Source organism: Sebastes fasciatus, chromosome 13 (genome assembly GCF_043250625.1).
Source record: "Sebastes fasciatus isolate fSebFas1 chromosome 13, fSebFas1.pri, whole genome shotgun sequence".
NCBI lineage: Eukaryota > Metazoa > Chordata > Actinopteri > Perciformes > Sebastidae > Sebastes > Sebastes fasciatus.
Window position 1 is genome coordinate 25,402,144 of NC_133807.1, and position 23,498 is coordinate 25,425,641.

The window sequence follows — 23,498 nt, forward strand, 5'->3', positions numbered from 1 at the left end:
TTACGGCTACTGTACAAGGTTTTTGCATGAATTATGTATGTATCCAGGTATCACTGACAGCGGTAAATAAATATCCAGAGTGTTCTCTGTGGCTTAGATGTAAATGTTGGAGGAATGTGGTGTCAAACAAACAGGACCAAGTCTGCATAAATCAGAGTTAATGTGACTGTGCATGTGTTTGTGAGTAAGAGTTGGAGGGTTTGATGTTGAGCGTGAGAGAGAAAAGAAAAGGGGCCGATGGACAATTTTATTCCGTTAATGGTTCCCTTTTGAAATGTCTTAAAAATGAATACATCAAGTTAATGTTTCGCCATTAAAGAACACTTACTGACTAGTGTCTTTCATTTTATTCACTCCACATGGCTTTCTCTGGGACGCACAGGAACCTTTCGTGATCCAAGTAAGTGTAATTCACATCATTTTCACCACCTGATATTTATTCTTCTTCTCTCGGCGACACTTTAATCTGACTGTATCATAATAATGCCAAAACCCTGTGTCCCCTGTCTCCCTTCTATTTGTGTTTGGGTCCAGAGAGCACGCTATCAAAGGCCCGCGACCCCTGTGGGATGGAAACCCTGCCCTTGAATGGTAACTTCAACAACAGCTACTCCCTGCGCAGTGGCCCAGGGGGCGTAGGCGGGGGCAGCTGTGACTTCCTTGGCAGCGGGGGAGGAGACAGTCCCCCGCCCCTCCTCAATCCCCGCGGCTCAGAGGCGCTGGGAGGCGGAGGCATCCGACGAAACCTGTCCGACGCCGCCGCCTTCGAGAAAATGATCATCTCTGAGCTTGTGCACAACAACCTGAGAGGTGGCGTTGGAGTTGGAGGAGGGAGTGGAGGAGGAGGAGGAGACGTAGGGGACAGGGTGTGTGGCAGCCTGGCTAGGGGGCGTCCTCACGGCGGGGTCGGTCGGGGGACGACGGGGCCCGGGCCGGAGCCGTCTCTGAGCATGGATGAAGACGAGGACTTTATGAGGGAGGGGCGGCAGCGCACCCCGCAGGATGTGGAGCTGCTTTATAAAGCTCTGGAGGAACCCCTGCTGTTGCAGCGGGCCCAGTCGGTCCTCTACCAAAGCGACCCGGAGGAGTCAGAGAGCTACACGGCCGACCTCACCGAGAGCCTGGGTCACAGCGGCCACAGTGGCCAGAGCGCCGGTGGGCAGGCAGGCGGCAGAGCGCCAGACTCCCCTGCCCGCGACTCCCTGTACACCAGCATCACCAACCTGCGAGACTCACCCTACCCCGACAGCAGCCCCGAGCCCCTGGAGGTCGTCCCCCGTTCGGCCCAGCCCCCCGAGGAGCTGTATTACAGCTCCGGGAGGCCCGCCCTGGGTTCCCGTGGGGCCCCCATGCAGACCTTCTACCAGGCCCACCCCCGGAGACCGAGCGGGGAGGGACACCAGGCCCAGGAGCCTGCCCACAGTGAGGGAGACGGACAGATGCAGCTGGTCACCAGCCTGTGACTGGAGCCCGAAGGAGGAAGTTGGAGACTAATGTGACGGCCAAAGCCGCCTCCTAGCCCGCCTCGTTCTCGCGTCTCTCCACGTTCTGCTTGTTTGGTTGCCTTTCTTTCTCTTGACTTTTATTTCGCTAACAGACGAGCAAACAGAGTGACCTTCGGGGGGAGTCGCGGCTGCAGAATCAGCCTTTAACTTTAACCCTCTTACGGAGACGTGTGATGGGTGTTTTTTCCCCCAGTCCCCCTTGGTACCCCCAAGGCCAAGTCCAGCACTCTGAATGTACCGATCCACCCCCTTTACCTTCAGATATTTCAAAACTTTAAAACTTTGTTCAAGTTTTTTTTATGTAATTTCTCTTCAGACCTGCCTCCGGAGATGGGAATATCATTTTATATTTTATCTCATTTCCCTTTCGTACCATCCATAGGTCCTTTTTGAGTCATCATTTGATAGGAGTAGTTAGCTGTGGAGACGGGGAATATAGTACACTATTATAACCTAAAAAAATGTCTCACAGAATGCTCTTCATTGTTGCCAAAAATATCTTTTATTGAGCCAGGACAGAAACTAGAACATTCACAACACACACACACACACACACACACACACACACACACACACACACACACACACACACACATACGCTCACTCATCCAGAAGTGCTCATTACTGAACATCAAAAGTGAAAACAGTACTCCATCTAAGTAAAAGGGAACAAGAGCTTTTGTTCCGAGCAGGCAGTGGGAGCTGATTCAGAGTAGTTGCCTTCATTTTCTCTTGCTGTGAATCGACGACTATGTACAGAAGTGGAGTAGAAGCAGAGACGGAGACTGAGGAGGTGCCGCACGACCTGCATCCACAAGACTGGCTCCACTCCTCTCTCTGGTTGTTTGCTTCAGGCATTTGAAAAGTTAAACGACTGCCTTGCTATTGTTTTGAAGAGAGTATTCAATTTGTTGACTTTGGGTCTGCATCCTCCGGGGGGGCTGCGAGAGCGGACTGGTGTCGCCCCCTCCTCCCCCCCCTCCTTGTACTTTGCTGTTAGAGCCTAGCCAGTTGACTTGTTTCCTGTGTGTGCTTGTGACAAGCAAGACTGTAAACGCCGCAACTGGTCGACCAATTGGTATAAGCGTGTACATAGGAACCACACATGAATCTACTTTATTCCTACTATGTAAATAAAGACACCAGATGATCAAAAGCAACAAAAAGTAACTATGAAAAATGACTTCTTGTACTGCAACAAACCAACGAAAGAAAAAAATAAAAATGTTTTGGAGTTTGTGAACTGAATGATGAACTCTATCTCTCTCCCCCCGGTGCTCTCTCTCTCTCGCTATCTGGAACAAATCTTTAGTGATCCAATGGAGAGAGAACGGCAGAGAGAGTAGATGTGTAGTAGATTTTATTCATACAAACGGAAAAACTGAGCAAAAAAATGGCACAATTTTTATGTAATATAAACATGTTGTTAATCTTTGACCTTTGACCTTTGAGAGGGCGGGAGATATGAGGCAAGCGACGATCGTCAGATGTCACAGTGTGCCTCACAGGCACCATAAAGCATTGTGGGTGAACGACAGCATCCATGAAGTGATTTTCTGGTATTATTTGGAAGATGTAACCAGATCACACTTTTTAACAACGACATGGATTTTAGCATGTATGATAATGATGACATTTGTTTTGCTATCAGAGAATATTGCATTTTGCTGTTTCTTAAAGATAGTTTCAGCAGAGCCTAATGTGACAATTCATTCATTTCCTGTGTGCATGAGTGTGTCTGAATGGCTGGTTATGTGTCCAGTATGTGTGCATGCTGTGCACCTGATTTCTGTATGTGCACACAGGGCCGGCTCTAGCCCTTTTGGTGCCCTTTGGTGCAAAATTCGGATGTGGAACCCCCCCCCTGCCGTTGTCGCTCTATGGTTAAGGCCCAGACACACCAACCCGACATCAAAGATCTACCGACGACAAAGGCCACCAGTTGCGTCGCCTAACGTCAACCTTTGTTTTGACCAAAAAGTTGCACTCCAACACGCTGCGAAGACTACAGCCAACGGCCAACTACCACGTATGTTCTGCACCTGTCTGAGATGAAATAACTCTCCCTACCAGCAGGTCACGGTAGTCTGTATTCGTCACTCAAAAAAGGGAAACCGGAAGACCAACGACTGCGGATATACAAGCCGCTGTTATGATACATACATGAAACAAAGTGGCGTCTGTCGACCATTTTCACACCACTCTCACTCACCGCTTAGCTTCATTCCAGATGGCCATGTCGCTGTGAAAATATCTGCGTATTTGAATGATCAGATGAAGATGAAAAATGAGAAGAGCCCTCTGTGTCCTCTTGACTTTCCTCACTTCCGTTTCTCTTCTCATGCACTGATTCATTTAAGCTGAACAGCCAATCAGAGTGATTTCTCTCACCAACGGGCGGCTAAATTGGCCAAAATGCCTCAGACACGGGCAGACTAGAGCCGACGGTGCAGGACACACTGCAAAAACTAGACCGACGGACGCTCACCGACGGCCCCCAAACTGTCCAACAGCCGACTGTTGGCTTGGTGTGTCAGGGCTTTTGAGGTTAAGGTTCAACCCCCCAGAACATCAGACATCACAATGGTTTTAAGACAAAAATTAAGATTTTTATTTTCATAAATAACTATTTATTATAATATAAATAAACAATTGGTCCCTGATATTGTTGGCTTAAAAGTGTTTCACTACAACAAGAGTTACAGGGGTGAAAATGTATTTCTTTCTTTATATATTTATTTGGTCATGTTGTCTCAATGCAGAAAATAACCTTTACGGCCTATGCCTTTCAGCCGGCCCTGTGTGCACACTCATTTGAAAGGCTATTATTTTGTACCATGACTTGAATGCTTATCAGACTAAAGGGGGGTCATCTCAGAGAGCCGCCATTACTTCCAGGCCTCAAAAGGAAGTTGCCATGGCGTTCAAGTACAAGGAGGACGGGAGGAATCAGACCGCCTGAGATAACCATATACCATGGAAATGACAAGCAGGGTTGACTGATCGGGAGGAACATGTTTCCAATATGTCACCTTATGCAAGCGATACATTTGAGAAATTAGCTGTCAAGAGAGAGCTGCTCATGAGGCTCCTCTCATCTGTCTGACCTTTAAAAAAAACCTGCCTTCTTCTATGCTGTATTTATACTGTAGGCATTTGTTATGGTTTATTTATCTTCTTTTTTTTTGGAATATTTATTCACCTTGATTTATTCATGCTTTGTTTTTTTTTTGTTCTCCCTCGTAAACCTGCGCTAAGCGAAGGAGTGTGATGTGTGGACGGAACGTGAGCAGAAAATAGATGCATCCACTGCAGTGTGACATTTGGCTATAGGGCCCGACTGTCCCACTTCTGAGAGCACCCAAAGGACAGCTTTTAGCTGTGGCTCCTGGGGCTGAGAGAGAGAGAGAGGGAGAGTGAGGGGGTTAAAGGCAGATAAGGGGAGAGGGATTACAAGGATCAGCCACCATTTATGCTTGTTATTCAAATCACTTGTGTAAATAAAGAAGGCCCTGGTATCATCTCTTGAGCCATAGGAGGGGGGGAGATGTGCTGTGATGGTACATGACTTGCAGCTGAATCTGGGAGCTGTTTACAAATGAAAAGACAATATGCACATGTACTCTGCTCCGCTGCTGGACAATGTGAAGCAGCGGTGTCATGGCTTGGCGGCGGCGCACCGAGGCAGGCTGGTCAACTGAGGACAACTGAATGTATTTTAACAAGCAGGACTGAAGATAAAACAACTCACTCCAGGGCCGAAGTGTTAATAGGAAACACAAGACGGCCATCATCATCGTTTTTATCCCCCATCCTTCTCATCACCATCATCATTTACTCCATCCCTCCCTCATTGTGTTTGACATAATGTGCTGATCTCTACTGCTCAGCTGGGACTCGCCCCCGGGGGGACGAACACTGTTTAGACAGGCACTCCCCCTCGAGAGGAGGAATGTGCGTCACCTTGGGCCTGCTTCTCTTCTCTCTTTTTTTTTCCGGCACCGTGTCTTTTCCTCCCTCTCTCTCTCCCCCGCATCTCATCCACATTTTAATATCAATCTCAATGGGCTCCATTAGTGCAGCACTTCTTTGTGCGAGTGTTAATTTGTTTTGTCAAAAGCTTTGTTTATCCCAGATTAATATCTCAATAAACAGAGGAGTGCTGCTCTGTGGTAAATGATAGTGATTACAGAAGGTCCGCAGAAGCGTGCTGTTTGGACGGAGGCTCACACGACGGGAGTTTCTCCACCATTCAAAGCCCTCCAAACCTGTGATTACAATAATAACACAGTGGGTACTAATTTACTGCAGTGAACTCGCCCTCGCCCTCGCTCTCTTTTCTTCTCGATTTTTTAACAAAACTCTGAGTCTGACATGCATGTGCTCCAGCGGTTAGAAGTTGTTTAAAAAGGTGTGGACGCTCAACCTTTGACACGCCGCTGTCTCACCCCTGCAGCTTAGTGTCAGCGCAGAGTGAGCTGCGGTATTGTTCGGTCTACCATTAGACAGCGGAGGTCCCAGCAGGCCCTACAGTCCGTTTACTTGCAGTTGACCCTTTCGCACTACGGTGAAAGGGGATTTGTGTGGTCCGTATCACAGCAGGAGGGCGGTTTGGGAGGTTGGTGTGTGAGGTCAGCAGCAGCAGAGGAGCAGGGGGTCATTATGTCCACAAAGACTGGCCCAGAGATGTCACAAATTCACAGCTATAGGCAGTTATAGAGTGCTCCAGGGAGGATGTATTTTTGTAGGCCAACCAGGAAGATAGCATCGCCCTGGTTCCCTCGACAAAAAAACAATGGGATTTTTCCATTAGGTTTTGTATTATTGCATAAAATAAGGTCAAGTTTATGATACTTACATGTTTTATTCAGCAAGATAATCTCCACAAATGAACACCACCTTTATGATTTTTGTGTAAATGCAATCACCACAAGTTAAAAGCTAATGTTAGGCTATAAACAAACTACACCACGGTCGCATGAACATGAGTACACACAACAAGGCTGTAAAGGCCGTTTTATATCGTAGAACAAAACGTTGAAATCTATTCAGCTTGTGCTAAGCACAGACCTTATTTCAGGCATCTAACAAAAAAACCGTAAAAAAAAAAACCATTGAGTTCCAGATGAGGGAACCGGAAGTGCTAAAATGCTAACTCATTTCCGGGTTTTAGGCAAGGACGGTGGAAAGAGGAGATGTCATGCGTCATCAACGCGCCAAATCTTTGGGGTACAACACGTGCAGTAAAATCTGGTCTGCACTCGCCGAAATTGAGCCAATCCAAACACACGTTCGCAGCTCCAGTTATACTGTGCATGTACTCCATACCCCAAGAATCTTGTCCCAGCCTCTTTCAGTAGGCGTTAGGACTCATTCCTGCAGTTCTCTATAGAGAGAGAGAGAGAGAGTGATGGGGGGGTTTGCATTGAGGCTGTGCAGGGGTTGGATCTGGAGATAAGGAGATGGATGCTTTGTTTCCTTTCTGTTGATGGTTTGCAGTCCAGCGGATACCACTTTATAGTTTAAATTGATCATGTCACATCTCAAGTTTGATCATTGAATAAAGCAGTAGAGGAAGAAAGATGATTGTTGTTTGGTCTAATGGATGCTTCCTTTGAAAAAACAAAAAAGATGTGAATCCACTGTTACATCAGCCGATTAAAGCAAGATTTTTAGAGCGCTAACAACAGGATTTTACCTGTACAGATTTTTAAAAAGCTAAACAACGATAAAGTAGTACTATTTTGTTATTGGTCTCTTGGTCTACTGAATACTATACCTCTTTCACACCGAGGGATCAACCAGGGTTAAACCAGCATTGATTATGTGTTTGAAAGGGTTAACCCGCGCAGACCTACTCAGCTTCGCAACCCAGGTCGAGAGGCGGGTCAGACCAGGGTCGAACCACGGTTAATGGCACGTACCAGGCTCGCTAACAACAGGGGTGGGACAAATCCATTTGGTTGCAAATGAGGGCGCACAGTCGTGACGCAGTTGTCACAGGATTTACAAACGTAAAAATGCGTTATGTTTTCCCAAAAACATGCATCATTCTGAGACATTTGTACACACATTGATGTGCCACTGTCATCCCTTATCTCTTTGATCCTCCAGATGTGTAACCCCCCAGCCGCCCATTTCCAGCACCTGAGCTAATTGGTATGCATTGTTGACCCAGGTCGTATCTGAATTGTCATAATCCAGGTTGACTGGTTTGGTTTGAGATTACAAAAGAAGGGTTTGAACATGGGTCAGATAACCCTGGTCCTTGGTTTTAAGGATAGTGATGGAGGATTATGCCGTTTCTCTTTTGTGTCCGTGGAGCTGTGCCGGCGATTCAGGCCATCTTTGATGCACAGGGTGGGACCGACATCAGACGGGCTGTTTGTGTAGGACGGGCTTCTCCAAAACCTGTGAGGCACGTTCTACATAGAGACCTCCAAGGTCCAAAACCAAAACAAACATATCTTTTGACACACAATACACATCTTCAGTCAGGGCAGGTAGTTTTATACTCTGAAGTGGAGAAAGTCTGTAGGCACGGTGTTTTTCTATTTCTTCCTTTTCCTCCACTGAGTGTCTCTGAGAGTGGGGAGAACTGTACCTGTCTAGTGATCTCCATCCCATGGTCGTCCATGGCGACAGGACAGGAATTACAAGACGATCTGTGTCCATCATCAGAGGTGGAATAGATGGCTATAGCAGGTGTGAATGGGATAGTATCAGCTATAGGGGCTGTTTTAATCAGCTCAGTCCAGTAGAACCTGGTCAGTATTGGACGTCCCTGAAATGGGAATAAATTATTGGGTGCTGGGGGTTTTACATAACTGGCTGTAGGCATTGGTAGAAACTATGTGGGGTTCTCAGAGCTTTCTCTGATTTTTTCCTATGAAATAAATCATTTATCATGAGACATCTGTAAACTGAGGTCTTATATAACACCTGTTTCTATTTTCATTAATTTATTTTCTCACCGTCACTGCTTTGACAGCTGTCTGGGCCAAAGGGGATGATTTTTCTGTGAGTGTTTGCGTCATCGCAGGTCAGAGCGACCTTGTATCAGCACATAATAATAAAAAATTATTGGAAAATATAATGCTGTTCATGATTCAGGGTTTCTCTGAAAACGTCGTGAAGGTACAGTGTGCAGGATTTGGCACCATCTAGTAGTGTGGTTTCAGATTGCAACCAACTGAGTACCCCAACTGAGTATCTTTACCATAATAACACTACTATAGGAGCAACGGAAGTCAGATGGCGACTGGCGGTACCACGGTTTTGCACTCGGTGACTCACATTACCGCAGTTCAACGTATTTTCATACAACGGTTTGTAGGATATCTCACAAACAGTTATTCCTCATTTTTCGTGTGTTTACCACATAATATCCAGCGTCAATTTCCGCTCCAGTCTTTTCAAAATAAACTTCCGTCTTCACAGGAAACAATGTGGTTAGGTTTAGGCAACAAAACCACTTAGTTAGGGTAGGGTAAAGATCATGGTTAAGTTATGCCAAACAGGAAGTGGTTATGCCACAACAGAAGTGCCGTAACTTAAGTATGGAAGTTCCGTGACGAAAACTAAATAGTTAGGTTTAGGAAAAGATTGTGGTTTGAATTAAATCAACACCGGAAGTTACGTGACAAATAAATCAACGTTGACTTCTGGTTTCAAACGGGACACGAACATCGGTCTCCTTGGCGAAAGTCTGGCGTTTTTTGATCCGATTTTGTGGGATATTAACGAATTACGGTAAATTACTTCTCGTAGGTAGCTTATAGCTACGAATGAGAACGTATGAGAACAACCTACGTTTCGCAAGCGAAAGAACTACGGTGGCCTTCAGGTAACGTAAAAACGTGAAAAGCTGTCTCTAGAGCCAGTGTTTGGTTTGTCCGCTCTGGGCTACTGTAGAAACATGGAGGACTCCGTGAAGAGGACCTGCTCCCTACGTAGATATGAAGGGCTCATTCTAAGCTAACGAAAACACAACGATTCTTAGTTTCAGGTGATTATACACTAATGAAAACATAGTTATGAATATTACATTCCATTTCTGCTAATAGATCCCCCAAAATATGACACACTGCTCCTTTAAAGGGACTCAGCTGTTGTGTGTGTGTGTGGTTGTAATTGCTTGTGTGCATGTGCCAGTGTGATAAAAGCATAACAGCACACAGAAATGATTTAAAAATGAATCTGTCGCTGTGCCATATGTCCGTATAAACTTCAATATACCGACCTCGTGACTCAAACTGGAAATGAAAAGACGTCTTTAAGCACTAATACAGTGGTTATGTTTTATTCATGGGCCGTCCTGCAGGTTACGACAGCGCTGTGCTGCTCATCTGTGTGTACCGCGGGGGGAAGCAGGGGACTGAAGCCAAGCAACCCGGCCCCTTCCTGAGTCAGCTCCCCTTTGAACCATACACACTGTACGCATGCATATGCAGATCTGACCCAGTGGTTTGGATGATGATTCTGTCAAATACTGGTCTGCGTCCAAAGCAGAGCTACTACACAAAGTGATCAAAGACATGCAGGGAAAGTGAAGCTGTGAAAGCTCGGAGTGGTTGGCAGCAGTGGAGGATGTATTCAGGCCCTTTACTGAAGTAAAAGTATTAATACCACAGAGTAAAAATACTGTTACAAGTTAAAGTCCTGCATTGGAAATGTTACTTCAGTAAAAGAAGGTCAGGAACATGTACTTAAATTATTAAAAGTAAAAGTACTCAATGCAGTAAAATGTCCCCTGTGACTACTATTATATCTTATATCATTAGATTATTATTACTCATGCATTAATGTAAGAGCAGGGTTTTACTGCTGTAGTTGGTTGAGCTCATTTTGAACTATTGATAATTTCATTATGGATTAATCTGCTGAATATTTTCTCCATTAATTGATCGACTTTGGTTTGTTAAAAATCTTAAAATAGTAAGAAATACCATCACAATTACACACACATATATATATATACACACACATATATATATATATATATAGAAAGGGAGAGAAAGCAATAAATATATTTAAGTATACAATATATCGTATATACAGTACATAAACATATACTGTATACACACACACATATATATATATATATACAGTATATATTTTTATATATATATAAACATACTGTATATACAGTATACTGTACATATACAGTATATTGAAATGATTCAAATAATTAATTAAATCTTTGTATGACAACTGACTTAACCGACTATCAAAATAGTTGCTGTTATAGTCAAACTCTTCATATGTTTTCTTGCAAAAATCTTAATTTGTAAAGTAACTAGTCAGATAAATGTAGTGGAGTAAAAAGTATGATATTCCCCTCTGAAATCTAGTGGAGTAGAAGTAGAAAGTGGCATGAAAAGAAAACACTCAAGTAAAGTACAAGTACCTCAAATTTACTTTGTTACATTCCACCTCTGGTGTTTGGTGCTTGGACGGAGACTACTGAGAGCTTTACGCAGCGGGGAGGACGAGAGGACGGGTCCCATACTAATGTGTAGAGCAGCTACAGTGATGCTTTCAACCATCTCATATGTATCTGTATGTACACGCAGACCTGTGGGCATACTCACTCAGCTGGATTCCTCTTTACAAAGCATCAGTCAAGGTTAATTAATCATACAGTGTGGTGTGATCCCCGATGTAATCTCTTAATAACTGCCGTGTGAGTGCAGCTTACCGACTTCCGAATGCAGCACTGTTTGCTTGCAGCTGTCTGTTAAGCCACGGCAGCACACGTACGGTACTGTAGGCGACCTTTACTGCGCTCCAGAGTGAGCGTAAACATAGTGATCAACTAGAGATCACTTAGGGATAACACAACTACTGTGATTGTCTGCAGCCCATCTATTTCCCCTTAAGCCTTCTCATCCCCCGATGTGGTGATCAGTGTTCGGCTCCCGCTGAGTTTTGTTTCCTTGACTGCTCACGGTGGAGCGTGATTGGTAACTAATTAGCCGATATCTAATTATTATGTGCATCAGAGCAGAGAGGATCCATAATTACAGACTCTCCCATGTACATTCCCCTCCTCCATGTCATACTATCTGCAACACATATATGATGGCCCATCAACCCATCTGCCTCGCTCATGTCCCCTCAGTGAAACTCCCAGAGAGGGGATGCTCTGAGGCCTTGACCGTCCAATCACCCTCCTTTCATTCACTTTCACACACCGACATACCAAACATGAGCAGCAACCACCCTGACACACTCTCCTCTAGGTACTCAGTCCATCTGTGAGGTAAAAAAAGGGGGCTTTTTCAAGGTCATTGCACATTTAGAGAAGCTTAAAATAGAATCAGACATTGACTAACAGCAACTCTCAGCAGATCCCAAGAGATAGCGAGAGGAGCATTAAACTCAACCCCAACCCCCGTGTGTTTGTGTGTAACTGTAATTACTACCATACATCAAGCCACGGGGCGGGGGCAACACATCTTTTAAGTACTGTAACATATAACATTTAAATTACAGAGTGATTTGTAATACTGTTCCTTTATTGGTTTATAAATAAATCAGAGCGCCATCCTGGAAAATACAACCGAAACATAATACACTGATTGCATAAAGGAATAGTCAATAAGCAGCACTATAGGGTGATTTATTGAAATAAAAGAATTTTTTAGCCCCACCTATAGTGGTTGATTATCAAAATACATTATGTAAAATATATATATTTGTAGGTTTAAGTACAATAAGGCATTTTACAGCTATTGCTATCTGGAATAAATGTGCATTAATTGCGTTTGCATCACTCAACAAAAGTAATAAGAGGTGTAATTTATGTTGCCTCAGTGGTGTACTACTCATGTATATTTACTGCCCCCTTGTGGTATAAAGTTGATACTAAAAATGACCAGGCAGTGAAATCTAGGGTAGTCAAATTAAATAAAAATAATTAAAAAAATATATTTTCAAACTCATGACAAGAATTCATCATTTTTAATATACTTATTGTATTTATTATTATTTATATTTCAATTAATCAATTAGAAAGCAAAAGCGATACAACTGAGTACATAAGTGAGAAAAGAAAAAATACAGAATCACAATAAAATCTCTGAATTCATAAATGCAGAGTGAAATGCATTTAAGTTACCAAAAAACAACAACAAAAGGGTGTTGTGATTCAGGTGATAAGAATAAACATGTTGCTAGATTATGCAGCGATGATTAAGTAAAGGCAGGCTTACTTACAACTGATTGGATAAATGAGAAATTACAATTAAAAAAGAAAAGAAAAAGCATACTTAATACATATACACTATGTATTTATTATGTATCACATTTATATTAGGGCTGTCAATTAATTAAAATATTTAATCAAAATTAATCAGACATTTTTTTATCTGTTCAAAATGTACCTTAAGGGGAGATTTGTCAAGTATTTATTACTCTTATCCACCTGGGAGCTGGCAAATATGCTTTCTTTATGCAAATGTATGTATATATTTATTATTGGAAATCAATTACCAACAAAAAACAATGACAAATATTGTCCTGAAACCCTCACAGGTTCTGCATTTAGCATAAAAAATATGCTCAAATCATAACATGGCAAACTCAAGGCCAAAAGGCAACAACAACTATCAGTGTGTCAGTGTGCTGACTTGACTATGACTTGCCCCAAACTGCATGTGATTATCATAAAGTGGGCATGTCTGTAAAGGGGAGACTCGTGGGTACCCATAGAACCCATTTTCATTCACATATCTTGAGATCAGAGGTCAAGGGACCCCTTTGAAAATGGCCATGCCAGTTTTTCCTCACCAAAATTTAGCGCAAGTTTGGAGCATTATTTAACCTCCTTCCTGACGAGTTAGTATGACATGGTTGGTACCAATGGATTCCTGAGGGTTTTCTAGTTTCATATGATACCAGTATGTGTTAAAGAAATTATTGGCATTAAAAGGAATTTTTGTTAATGCATTATTATCACGTTAACTTTGACAGCCCTAATTTATGCATTAATTAATTAACTAATTAATTAATTAATTAATTAATGCATTATATCATTGAAATCACACATTCCAATGAGGTATAGTATAATATATTTCTGTATACATTATATAGGCCTTTCATATACAGTTGCGTATGTGGTACTTTTTCTGACATGTTTTACGGTCCACACAACTTTGGTCAAGCCACTTAATATTCTCAGTAACAAGTGTTTTGTTTGTAATAACTAATGTTCATCTAAACGTTTTGACCCAAATTAATATGTTATCTGATCCATCTGATTGACTGATCAGTGAATAAACCGAAAGTGACGCATAGACAACACCAATTTCCATCGGGATTATCTCGCTTATGTCATCAGAATGATTTAAAAATGTAATCACAAAATTTGGCACGTAGGGCTTGTAGAGAATATATCTTCTAACATTGTGAAAAGAGACAGCATGCTCATTAAGAGAGCAGAGCATCATGGGATTTGAAAATGATTATATTAAACGAAAGTGCTGGGCTGCGGTCGAAAAGTCAAAAAATTACATTCTAATGTCTTTTCTTAACCACTTTTTCTTGACCTCGATAGAAAACGTCATGAGGTCATGGAAAGATGAGAAGGAGAATTCATAAGCACTCAGAAAAAGACAACCGTGGTGTTAGGAGAATCCGAATGCTCTTACACTAGGCTCCGTAATTATGATGCGACGGCGGCGGACGTTAGTGACGCGGGTCTGCCGTGGTGAAACTACAATATTCCAAAGATGGACTACAAAAGGCGCATGTTCGCCCCGTACGTTCTTAAATAGCTCCTTCAGTGACCGGCTGCTTCACCAGCCGTGTGTGAAAGAGAGATACCGCAGGTCCTTCTGCTGCTGGAACACTTTATCAACAAACAGTAGAGGTTTCTCTGACCTAACGCGGAAAAATATAACTTCATTACCAAGGTTGGAATCAAAATAAAAAAAGGAATATAGGCTACCAGTCACACAAGTTTATACGATAAATATTGAGTTAATTGTTTGAGTTATAGAGAAGGAGTAGAATCCTTAAATGTCTACTACTTCCTACTCCCTTTTGGAAGTAATATTTATTGATGTTGATTATTTGTTAATTGACAGTCTGCTACATGTTTACTGTTCATTTGATTTGTTATTCTTGTTTTGTTTTTTTACTTATTTGTTACTTGTTCTAAATAAATAAATAGAAATAAAGTGAAAAGAAATGGTTGTTAACGATATGCAAGATCAGCATATGGTTTGTTTTCATGAACAGCAGAATGTTGCGTCGCTTTAAATGTTGCTGCTGCAAGGAATTGTGGGATGTTATTCTCTCCTTTCCTTTGGTAAAGGAGGGTCCAGTGTATCGTATGTTAAAGGAGATAATAAAGGAAGCATTGACGCACCTTTCCTCAGCATTTAGACAATTCGATAGAGATACTTCTGGGTCATTTCACTCGGTTAGGAACCTTCCTAAGCAAAAAAGACTATTCGACCGCAGCCCTGGACTTGATCCCAAAGGAGCTGCCAGTAAATGTACCACATACCCTGACTGTGAGAAGGCTATTATTAATATTATTATGAATCAGTATATCTGTATACTGCAGTTCTTCATGTTGGATGTTGACTCCACGTCAGTGTCCTGTGCAGCAAACAAAACAAATAGCCAAATCAAACATCATAAAAGAGCATTTTCACAGAGACTATATAATAAAGGATATATAGAGAGCTTCCTACTTACTGGAGCAGTAGAGCACCTGCTGACCGGGTCTGGGTCAAAGCCGCGCTTGTCCACCAAAGCTACGGCTCCACCTGTCATGTCAAAACCTTGGTTGGCAGCTCTGGAGACAGAAACAACAAGGAACGCAGACATGAGCCTCGGCACAGAAACAGCAAAGCTCGGTTAATGCTCACTTTCCCAGCAGACATCAGACGAGCTCTGAAGTTCAGACTGGCCAGATTGGGCGGGGGGGCAGTTCATGAAGTTACTCCTGACAGCTGTCCAAACAGCAGCAACAGGCAAAATGAAACATGGTATGAAGGAGACGGGGAAATGGAAAGCGATTTCTTTTTGGGCTCAGTTGTGAGTGCAGAGTGACAGAGAGGCAGAGTCTCACCGCTGGTCCGACATCAGTGGTTGGCCTTCATCATTCTCATCATCTTCAGGACCACGATCACCGCGAGTCCGTCCATTGGGCATCTCCCCGATCCTGGAGAAGAATTCACAGCCATCATCAGTTAACAGACGGGCAGAGAAAAACCTCAGGGTGAGTTCTTCAGCTCATTATGTCGTTTGTTAACGGCATCTGAGCATTTTTTTATTTGATTTGGTCATCTTGATTGATTTATCAGGATGACTACATGCTTTTATTGACACTTTAACTCAGATTTCTAGGAAATAATAGTTTTTTTCTGTCAGCTATAGTATGTGGAGTTTAAATAATTGTATACTTTGTGTTTACAAATTGGTGCTGCTTATTTTCCTCTCACCTGCACATCGATAGTTTGCATCTCCTCTTTCTAGCTTTTATCATATTTTATCACTGTGGATTTGTTTCCACTTTATTTTATTTTTTCATCATTAAACAGAAGCATAACATAACCTGTGGGTTTCTGTAAACTAATGACATTTGATACATTTTAATAATACATATTTCATACTGAACTACTAATAAGAAGTGATTAACCTCTTGGTGGCTAAACATAATAATATAAATCTTCAATAGGACATATTTTCACCTCACACACTCTTAAAGGAACAGTGTGTGGCATTTAGCGGGATCTATTGGCAGAAATGGAATATAATATTAATAGGTACCAGAATGCATTGCACGGCTGCTTACAAAGACAATGAATGGGAAGACATGTACCATTACAACAACTGGCTCTACATTTGCATTTTCGCGTCGGCCACCGTAGCAATCCTACACGCTTGACACATGGGAGAAGTTGTAATCTGCAACCTCACAGCTAGATACCGCCAGCTTCTACACACTGTTCCTTTTAAAGAGACATAAATGTAATTCAAAAAGGTAAAAATGTGAGTCTCTTCAACTCTATTATGATATTTAAATTGTTCGACTACAAACCTACCTCTCGTTGCCTTTTCCTTTGCTGTCGTTCACTCCTTCTGGATCTCCTCCTGGATCATCCCTCAAGCTCCTGAGGCAGACAAATATAATAGCTGTTACATAATAGTGTTGATTAAATAAAAAATAAAAAATAATAATAAACACACTGACAATCCATCCAGCACCAAAAGCTTACCCGTTCACGGCTTGATGAATAGAAGCTCTGCTCACGTCGGGGGCACTTATGTCACCGCTGCAAAACATATACTAGATAAGAATGGCACTGGATCTCTTGTGAGAAATCTCATTCAGTAGCTGCCCAGCTAAAGGGACACTTCACCTGAATCCCCAAAGGAAAATAGAGGCTACAGGCACAAACAAAAGCACAAACAATTCTCATTCTCACTTTGCAGTCGGCTGGATTCCCTCGTTTCTCAAGATGCGGTTCAGACTGAAGGATAGAGGAGTCTCGCCATCAGCCTCAGGATCAGTACTATGGAGACAACGGTAGCTTTGAGCAGATTGCAGTCTAGACTTGAAATTGCTATTTAAAAAACACTTTTGACAGTTTTGACAAGCATGTTTTTAATGTTAACGTGGCAGGCTAACCTGTGAACACTTTCCAGTGTGTCATCTTGCTCGATAACATTTTCACCATTTCCATCAGAGGCAGATATCACACTCAGCCTGTAATGACAGAGAAAAGATGAGGATGTTTTCAACATCACTGATGAGTGCTGACAGTAGCTTGTGAATGTTAGCTCACTCGATGCCACCGTTGTGTTGAGTTGTGTCCAAAGCACCACTTCTGACCTCCTGGACTCCACGTCCTTCAGGGTCTCTGAAAGGGACATTCAAACATAAAGGGCTTAAACACTGAAAATGTCCAGTTTAAATGAGTTAGCCTAATGTTGAGTTGTGAATGGAGTGTGCAAATTATTGTTGAAGTTTCCAATTCACCTTTCCTCTAGAGCGACATTTGGCAAGCAAAATTGTTTTACCATAGACCAACTTTTCATTAAAGCTCTAGGTTATCTGAAAAATCGGTGTTTCTAATGGAATTTGAAAGGAAAACAGCCAATCAGAGACGAAGAGTCAGCTGTCAATAGAGTGCTGCAGGGATGATGAATTTTTGTAGGCCAACCAGGAAGTTAGCATCGCCCTGGTTCCCTCAACAAAAAGACAATGGGATTTTTCCATTGGCTTTTGGATTATTGCAGAAAATAAACTCTGTGACAAACAAACATTTATGATACTTGATTTTTGAAATGTAAATGCAATTGCCAGAAGTAAAAATCTAATGTTAGGCTATAAACGAACACAACGAGGCTGTAAAGGCTGACAAGTCGGCGTGATGACGTGTAGTAGCCTCATTTAGCCACTTGTTTTTAAGACACATGAAGGCTTCAAAACTCACGAGTGAGATATTTACTGATGTATTTTATGTTGTAGAACCAAATGTTAAAATCTCTTCAGCTTGTGTTAACCACAGACCTTAATTCAGGCATCTAACTAAAAACCCATTGACTTCCAGACGAGGAAACCAGAAGTGCTAAAATGCTGACTCATTTCCGGGTTTTAGGACTCATTCCTGTAGCTCTCTATAACTGCTTGTGAAGCTCGAGAACTCCGATCAAACGGTCAAACTAGACAGCGCTGATCAAATATGAATCAATATTCTGTTACTGTAATGTCTATTTCTCGCCTCAGATGTTTTCAGAAACATCTTGTAGTGTACTGTTTAGCAGTAAAATGAGAAAGTTTTCTCCAGCCGGTGGGCGGTGCTTGGTTTTGGCTCGACTGTTTTCAACGTGGTGGCCAGGTCACAAACTTTCACATTTACAGCTAAACAGTACACTACAAGATGTTTCTGAAAACATTTAGTGGTTTTCGTTGAGCACTAGGAGGAGGCAGAGGAACATGATTTTTTTCCCCCCAGATTATCTGTCTCATGCACTACTGTCAGGATATAGTGACCGTTTTATGAAAATAACTTTTTATATTTGCTAAAAGTTCCCAACTGCAGCTTTAATGTGGATGTGCATTGAAGAGAATTTTACTAATTGAAATTTAATAACAGAAGTGTATTTATGTGTGCAACAGTGCCAACTGAAAAGTATGTGTAAAGTAAAACTGACCCAGTTGTTGGTGCCTCTGCCCTCTCATTTCTGAGACAAGAGCACGTCCATAGGTATCTTAAAAACTCAGGAACTGTAGCGCCATCGTGCTGCTTCCTGACACAAGAAACACAAACAAACATTTCAGAATCCATACAAGACACTATCTAAGTAAATGTGAGACCTGCGGGATTGCTGGCGATCCGAACCGACTTGTCTTTCAGTGAATGTGGCAGGCAAAGTTTTAGAGCTAGAATTGAAGGTACTGATATCATATGAAACTGGAAAAAAACGGAATCTATTGGTACTAGGACTGTTAATCGATTAAAATAATTAATTGTGATTAATTGTAAATTAATCACACATTTTTCAACATGAGAGTGGGCACATATGCTGCTTTATAAAAATGTATGTATATATTTAATATTGTAAATCAATTAACAACACAAAACAATGACAAATATTGTCCAGAAACCCTCACAGGTACTGCATTTAGCATTAAAAAAATAGGCTCAAATCATAACATGGCAAACTGCAGCCCAACAGGCAACAACAGCTGTCAGTGTGTCAGTGTGCTGACTTGACTATGACTTGCCCCAAAACTGCATGTGATTATCATAAAGAGGGCATGTCTGTAAAGGGGAGACTCGTGGGCAAAAATCATGCAGTTTTATGCATGCTATATAAATGTGTTATTTTCGCTTATTCTAAAAATGGTGTGTTTGAATATTTCAGCATACTGGGGTCCAGAAACAGTCTGTGTAAGACACTGTGTAAGCAAATGTGTACATGACATTAAAAGTCAGTTGTTATTGCAAATAGAATAGAACTCACTTAAACCAAAAAATGTAACAAAGCATCCCAATGAACCCACAGAGCACCAGTACACCCAGTACACCCAGTACACCGACTGCTACACCGTCTGGTACACCGTCTGGACGACAGACAAAATACAAACATGTTATCATCAAATATTACTTTGAGTTATTTTACAGCAAATTAATTAATGGTATTGTCAACAAAAATGTTGTGAGGCATGAGAATAACTACACAATGTCACTATCAGAGTAAACGTCCACTCACTGGTGAGGTTCTGTGGTGTTGTTGGATAACTGGGATCAGGATTCTTCAGCTTCTCTGTTTAAGGTAAAGAGGTGAGATGTATGTACAGTATATCATACATGTATGATATATATATATATAAGTATGTATTTATGATCAGCAATGTAAGATAGTAAATCAGTTATTCACAACATCTCATTGCCTTACCGGTAATCTTATAATCGTAACAGATGTCTATTACAGACTCCTCTCCCCGAAGATTTCCCTGCAAAATCAAAGTCTATATTGTGAGAGTGTACAGTGTGAATATTTTACTGTATATGACTTTTATTGATTCAATTCATATAAATACATATTAAAATAGAGGGACACTCACATTAGGAGCAATGCATTTTATTTGCAGGTCCCGACACCCTCTTGTAACAACCGAATTGTTGTCCAACCTGATCACGTCTTCCGAATGATTTTTCCTCTGGGTTCCAAAAACAGCGATGACCGACTGCAGTCAGAGCAAAAACACATTGGCATGGAGTTATTTGACAACCTCAAACTTTCACTTCCTCTTTACCACTTCCACTCTCTCCGTCTCTTTCTTCAAATATGCACAGTAAAAGACCTTAAAACCTTTTAAAAAACTATGGTGGAGTGTAAAGGCAAATTAAAATACCTTATTATCAAACACTGTCCAGTCACTTCCCTCAGGACATCGATGTTTGAACTGGAATCCCTCTCCAGTTTGTATATCGCTGCAGGAGGTGTTTCTCTGACGGCATTCTGTGAGACAACAGAGATGTACAGTGATTCATTAACAAACTTGTATCTCTTATCTCTATAAACCTCAGCAGAAGGAACAGGATAACCGCACCCGCATATCCACGATTAGCAGAAGTCAAGAATGTCCAACAAAAACAGAAAAAACAGGAGAGAAATGCACATTTACAATGCTACATCTCTTACCTTGTGTTTTGCCGATAAAGAATGACATAACCACGACACCAGTAAGGAAGGTTTTAAGACTCATTTTGTCGAAGGAAAGGAGAGCGCGCCGAAAACAGTTGACAACTTTCAATGAGGAACTACAGAAGCAGGAAGTGTCCTGGAAGTGACGTGCCTGCTAGTAAAAAACACTCTCGCGAGACTTACTGTTTGACATCATCCAACAAATATTAGTAAACATGAACAACTCTCTCCCAAATCCAATGAAGGAGGGAGATATGTTCTAGATTACACTAGGAGCACCCAGGGGAGTATATTGAAACATTTTCTGTTTCACTACAGTAGAATAAAGCTCATTTTCATATAAAAAAGAAAAAAGAAACATTCTGTAGGTCCATAAAATCAAGCCCGATCCTAATGTCCACACTCACAGACTCACAGACTTTGAGGTGCGTTCCCGCAAAGTCTGTGAGGGTTCAGGACTCTCTCACTGTCAGATCATCAAGTCCTTGAGGGCTCTCTCGCAGACATTTTGAGCCCTTTATGAACACTTTCCGTAAATCTGCAGAGAAAGTCTGCCTGAGGGAATTACCCAAAATTCATGGCTTAGAGACATTAAACTCAGGGTTACCACGATTACCAGGGGAAGCCTGGAGGCGTAAAAACAACAACACAGAAACATTAACATTACAGCTGCAGTAGGTAGTATATTTTTGGCATCATTGGGCAAAAATTCCATGATAACCTTTCAGCATATTGTAATTCAAGTGTTCTGAGAGATAACTAGACTTCTGCACCTCCTCATGGCTCTGTTTTCAGGCTTTAAAAAGATCTAGCCTGTGACGGGAGACTTTGGCCAATCACAGGTCATTTTAGAGAGAGAGAGCGTTCCTATTGGCTGTTTATTCAACGGAGGCAGCTGTCATTCAAAAGTCTGAAAAATGTTTAAAAAAAAGTTTGAAAAATTTAGAAAAAAAAGCTGCCCAATTAATCAAATATTAATCACAATCACAATTTTGGCTTCCCACAATTAAATGAACGTAATCGCCTTTGTTATTGACGTTTAAAATGCTCCATTCATAGAAAACTCCCCTGCATATCAAATCAAGCACTTCCTAAACTAACAGCCAGCCACCAAGGGGCAATCGAGTAATAAAATGAAACCGCACTGTATTTAGGTGAAGAACAACCTTATTTTACGTCTTATTTTGATGCAACAATTTGTTATTTCGCAGGAACGAAGCACGACGTGAAAGTGAAAGCAATGCTCTGTTGATTTCATTTTGGGTAAAAAGTTTTGGTACAATTGTATTTATTTTGCCTCTGGGAGATACACTGTGAATAAGGAACAATCTTATTTTTGATGCAAATATTTGTATATTAACAGTAATGTAGAAAAACATGGAAGTGAAATCGATGTTCTGTTTATTTAAATATAAAAGTACAATAAAAATAATTTGTCAATAAAAACAATGAATAATCCGGATCTCAATATTGATCAAAATAATCGTGATTATCATTTTACCCCTACTGGCATCATTCAATTATTACATTCAAGTTATCTGGGACGGTGCAAGGGTTTTATGTCAAATTATCCTCTGTTATGAATTAATTACTTGAAGTTTCTAACCTCATGTCTTGTTGGTTGAACTATTGCAAATATGCCAGATTTGTAGTTTAGCACAGCCAACACAAGGGGAGGCCCTTGTCCTACGGGTCAGAGACACACATTGGACACACTGCCCTCTTCAGACTGCTGTGAAGAGACACAACATCACCACAGGGTCTTAATTCCAGTCTAGATTTAAAAACAATAAAACAGATGTGACATTAGTTAAGCACATCCTGCAGCCCAGCATGGATTCTGTATTGTGGCAGGATCATTTGTATTTATCCATGTTGTGCTGCGTATATCCTCCTGTTATCATTGGGGATGGGTCGTGGACAGAGGATTGCACTCGTCCTCCCTACATATCCTAACCATGAGAGGACAGAGAGCACATAGTACTCAAAGAGGCCCTCTGTCATTTCCCTTTCTCACACACACACACACAGTGCAAGGATAAAGCAGAAGCCGCCATGCTGCAGCACGCTTCATTTACACTGCATCTTCTCTGGTCCACCGAGAAAACACAGAGCGTCGTCTGTGTCACTCAATATGGGCCTCTCTCTATCTCTTCACTACTTCCTTTCTGCCTCTCCTTTGCCCTTCCCTGTCTCTCTTACATTGCGATAGTCCAGTGGTTCCCCTTAAAGGACCCCATTTCTATCATTGAGTAAACTGAGGACCTCTGACTAAGTGACATATTTTGTGGATATTTCATATTATATCCAATGCATAACAATAACAGTACAGGACAACTGATAACAATTAAGCCAAAGAGAGTGCTCCAGTGATGATGTATTTTTGTAGGCCAACCAGGAAGTTAGCATCGCCCTGGGGAGTGCAACAGGAATGAGTCTTAAAACCTGAAAATGGGTTAGCATTTTAGCACTTCCGGTTCCCTCGTATGGAAGTCAATGGTTTTTTTGAATGGGTTGAAATAAGGTCTGTGGTTAACACAAGCTGAAGAGATTTTAACGTTTTGTTCACCAAAAATAAAATACGTCAGTAAATATCCCACTTGTGAATTTGAAGCCTTCATGTGTCTTAAAAAGGGCGGTTGCTAACAAGTGGCTAAATGAGACTACTAAACATCATCACGCCGACTCTTCCGCCTTTACAGCCTTGTTGTGTTCACTCGCGTTCATGCAACCGTGTTGTAGTTTGTTTAGAGCCTAACGTTAGCTTTTACATCTGGCGATTGCATTCACACTTCAAAAATCATAAAAGTGGTG

General features: G+C 41.6%; 2 protein-coding genes across 2 annotated transcripts in view; one reads left to right on the top strand and one right to left on the bottom strand.

Moving 5' to 3' along the window:
* adgrl1a (adhesion G protein-coupled receptor L1a) overlaps positions 1–3,473 on the top strand; it is an 86,694-nt gene extending 83,221 nt beyond the window's left edge. The window contains exons 24-25 of the mRNA XM_074656427.1: positions 383–400; positions 535–3,473. Of these exons, the coding sequence (XP_074512528.1) occupies positions 383–400; positions 535–1,463 (947 nt within the window). The 3' untranslated portion in view covers positions 1,464–3,473. The remainder of the gene's footprint in view (positions 1–382; positions 401–534) is intronic.
* Positions 3,474–12,467: 8,994 nt separating this feature from the next.
* On the bottom strand, positions 12,468–20,834 carry LOC141780960 (uncharacterized). Its single transcript, XM_074656446.1, has 14 exons — positions 20,682–20,834; positions 20,392–20,498; positions 20,101–20,223; positions 19,932–19,989; positions 19,497–19,596; positions 18,684–18,779; positions 17,312–17,386; positions 17,155–17,232; positions 16,952–17,038; positions 16,742–16,798; positions 16,568–16,636; positions 15,592–15,684; positions 15,216–15,315; positions 12,468–15,116 (listed from the first exon to the last, which is right to left on the bottom strand). Exons 1-14 carry the CDS (start codon positions 20,743–20,745, stop codon positions 15,060–15,062), a joined length of 1,164 nt encoding a protein of 387 aa, XP_074512547.1. The 5' UTR covers positions 20,746–20,834; the 3' UTR covers positions 12,468–15,059.
* Between the last annotated feature and the right edge of the window lie 2,664 nt (positions 20,835–23,498).

What these genes read in the sequence shown, in the direction of transcription:
- LOC141780960 (XM_074656446.1), bottom strand. Translation starts at nt 20,745, where the DNA reads ATGAGTCTTAAAACCTTCCTTACTGGTGTCGTGGTTATGTCATTCTTT. An exon ending in GCAGAGGCACCAACAACTGG is followed by an intron (nt 17,387 to 18,683) that starts GTCAGTTTTACT and finishes TGTCCCTTTCAG; the next exon opens with AGACCCTGAAGGACGTGGAG. An exon ending in CCACTGATGTCGGACCAGCG is followed by an intron (nt 15,316 to 15,591) that starts GTGAGACTCTGC and finishes TTCTGTCTCCAG; the next exon opens with AGCTGCCAACCAAGGTTTTG.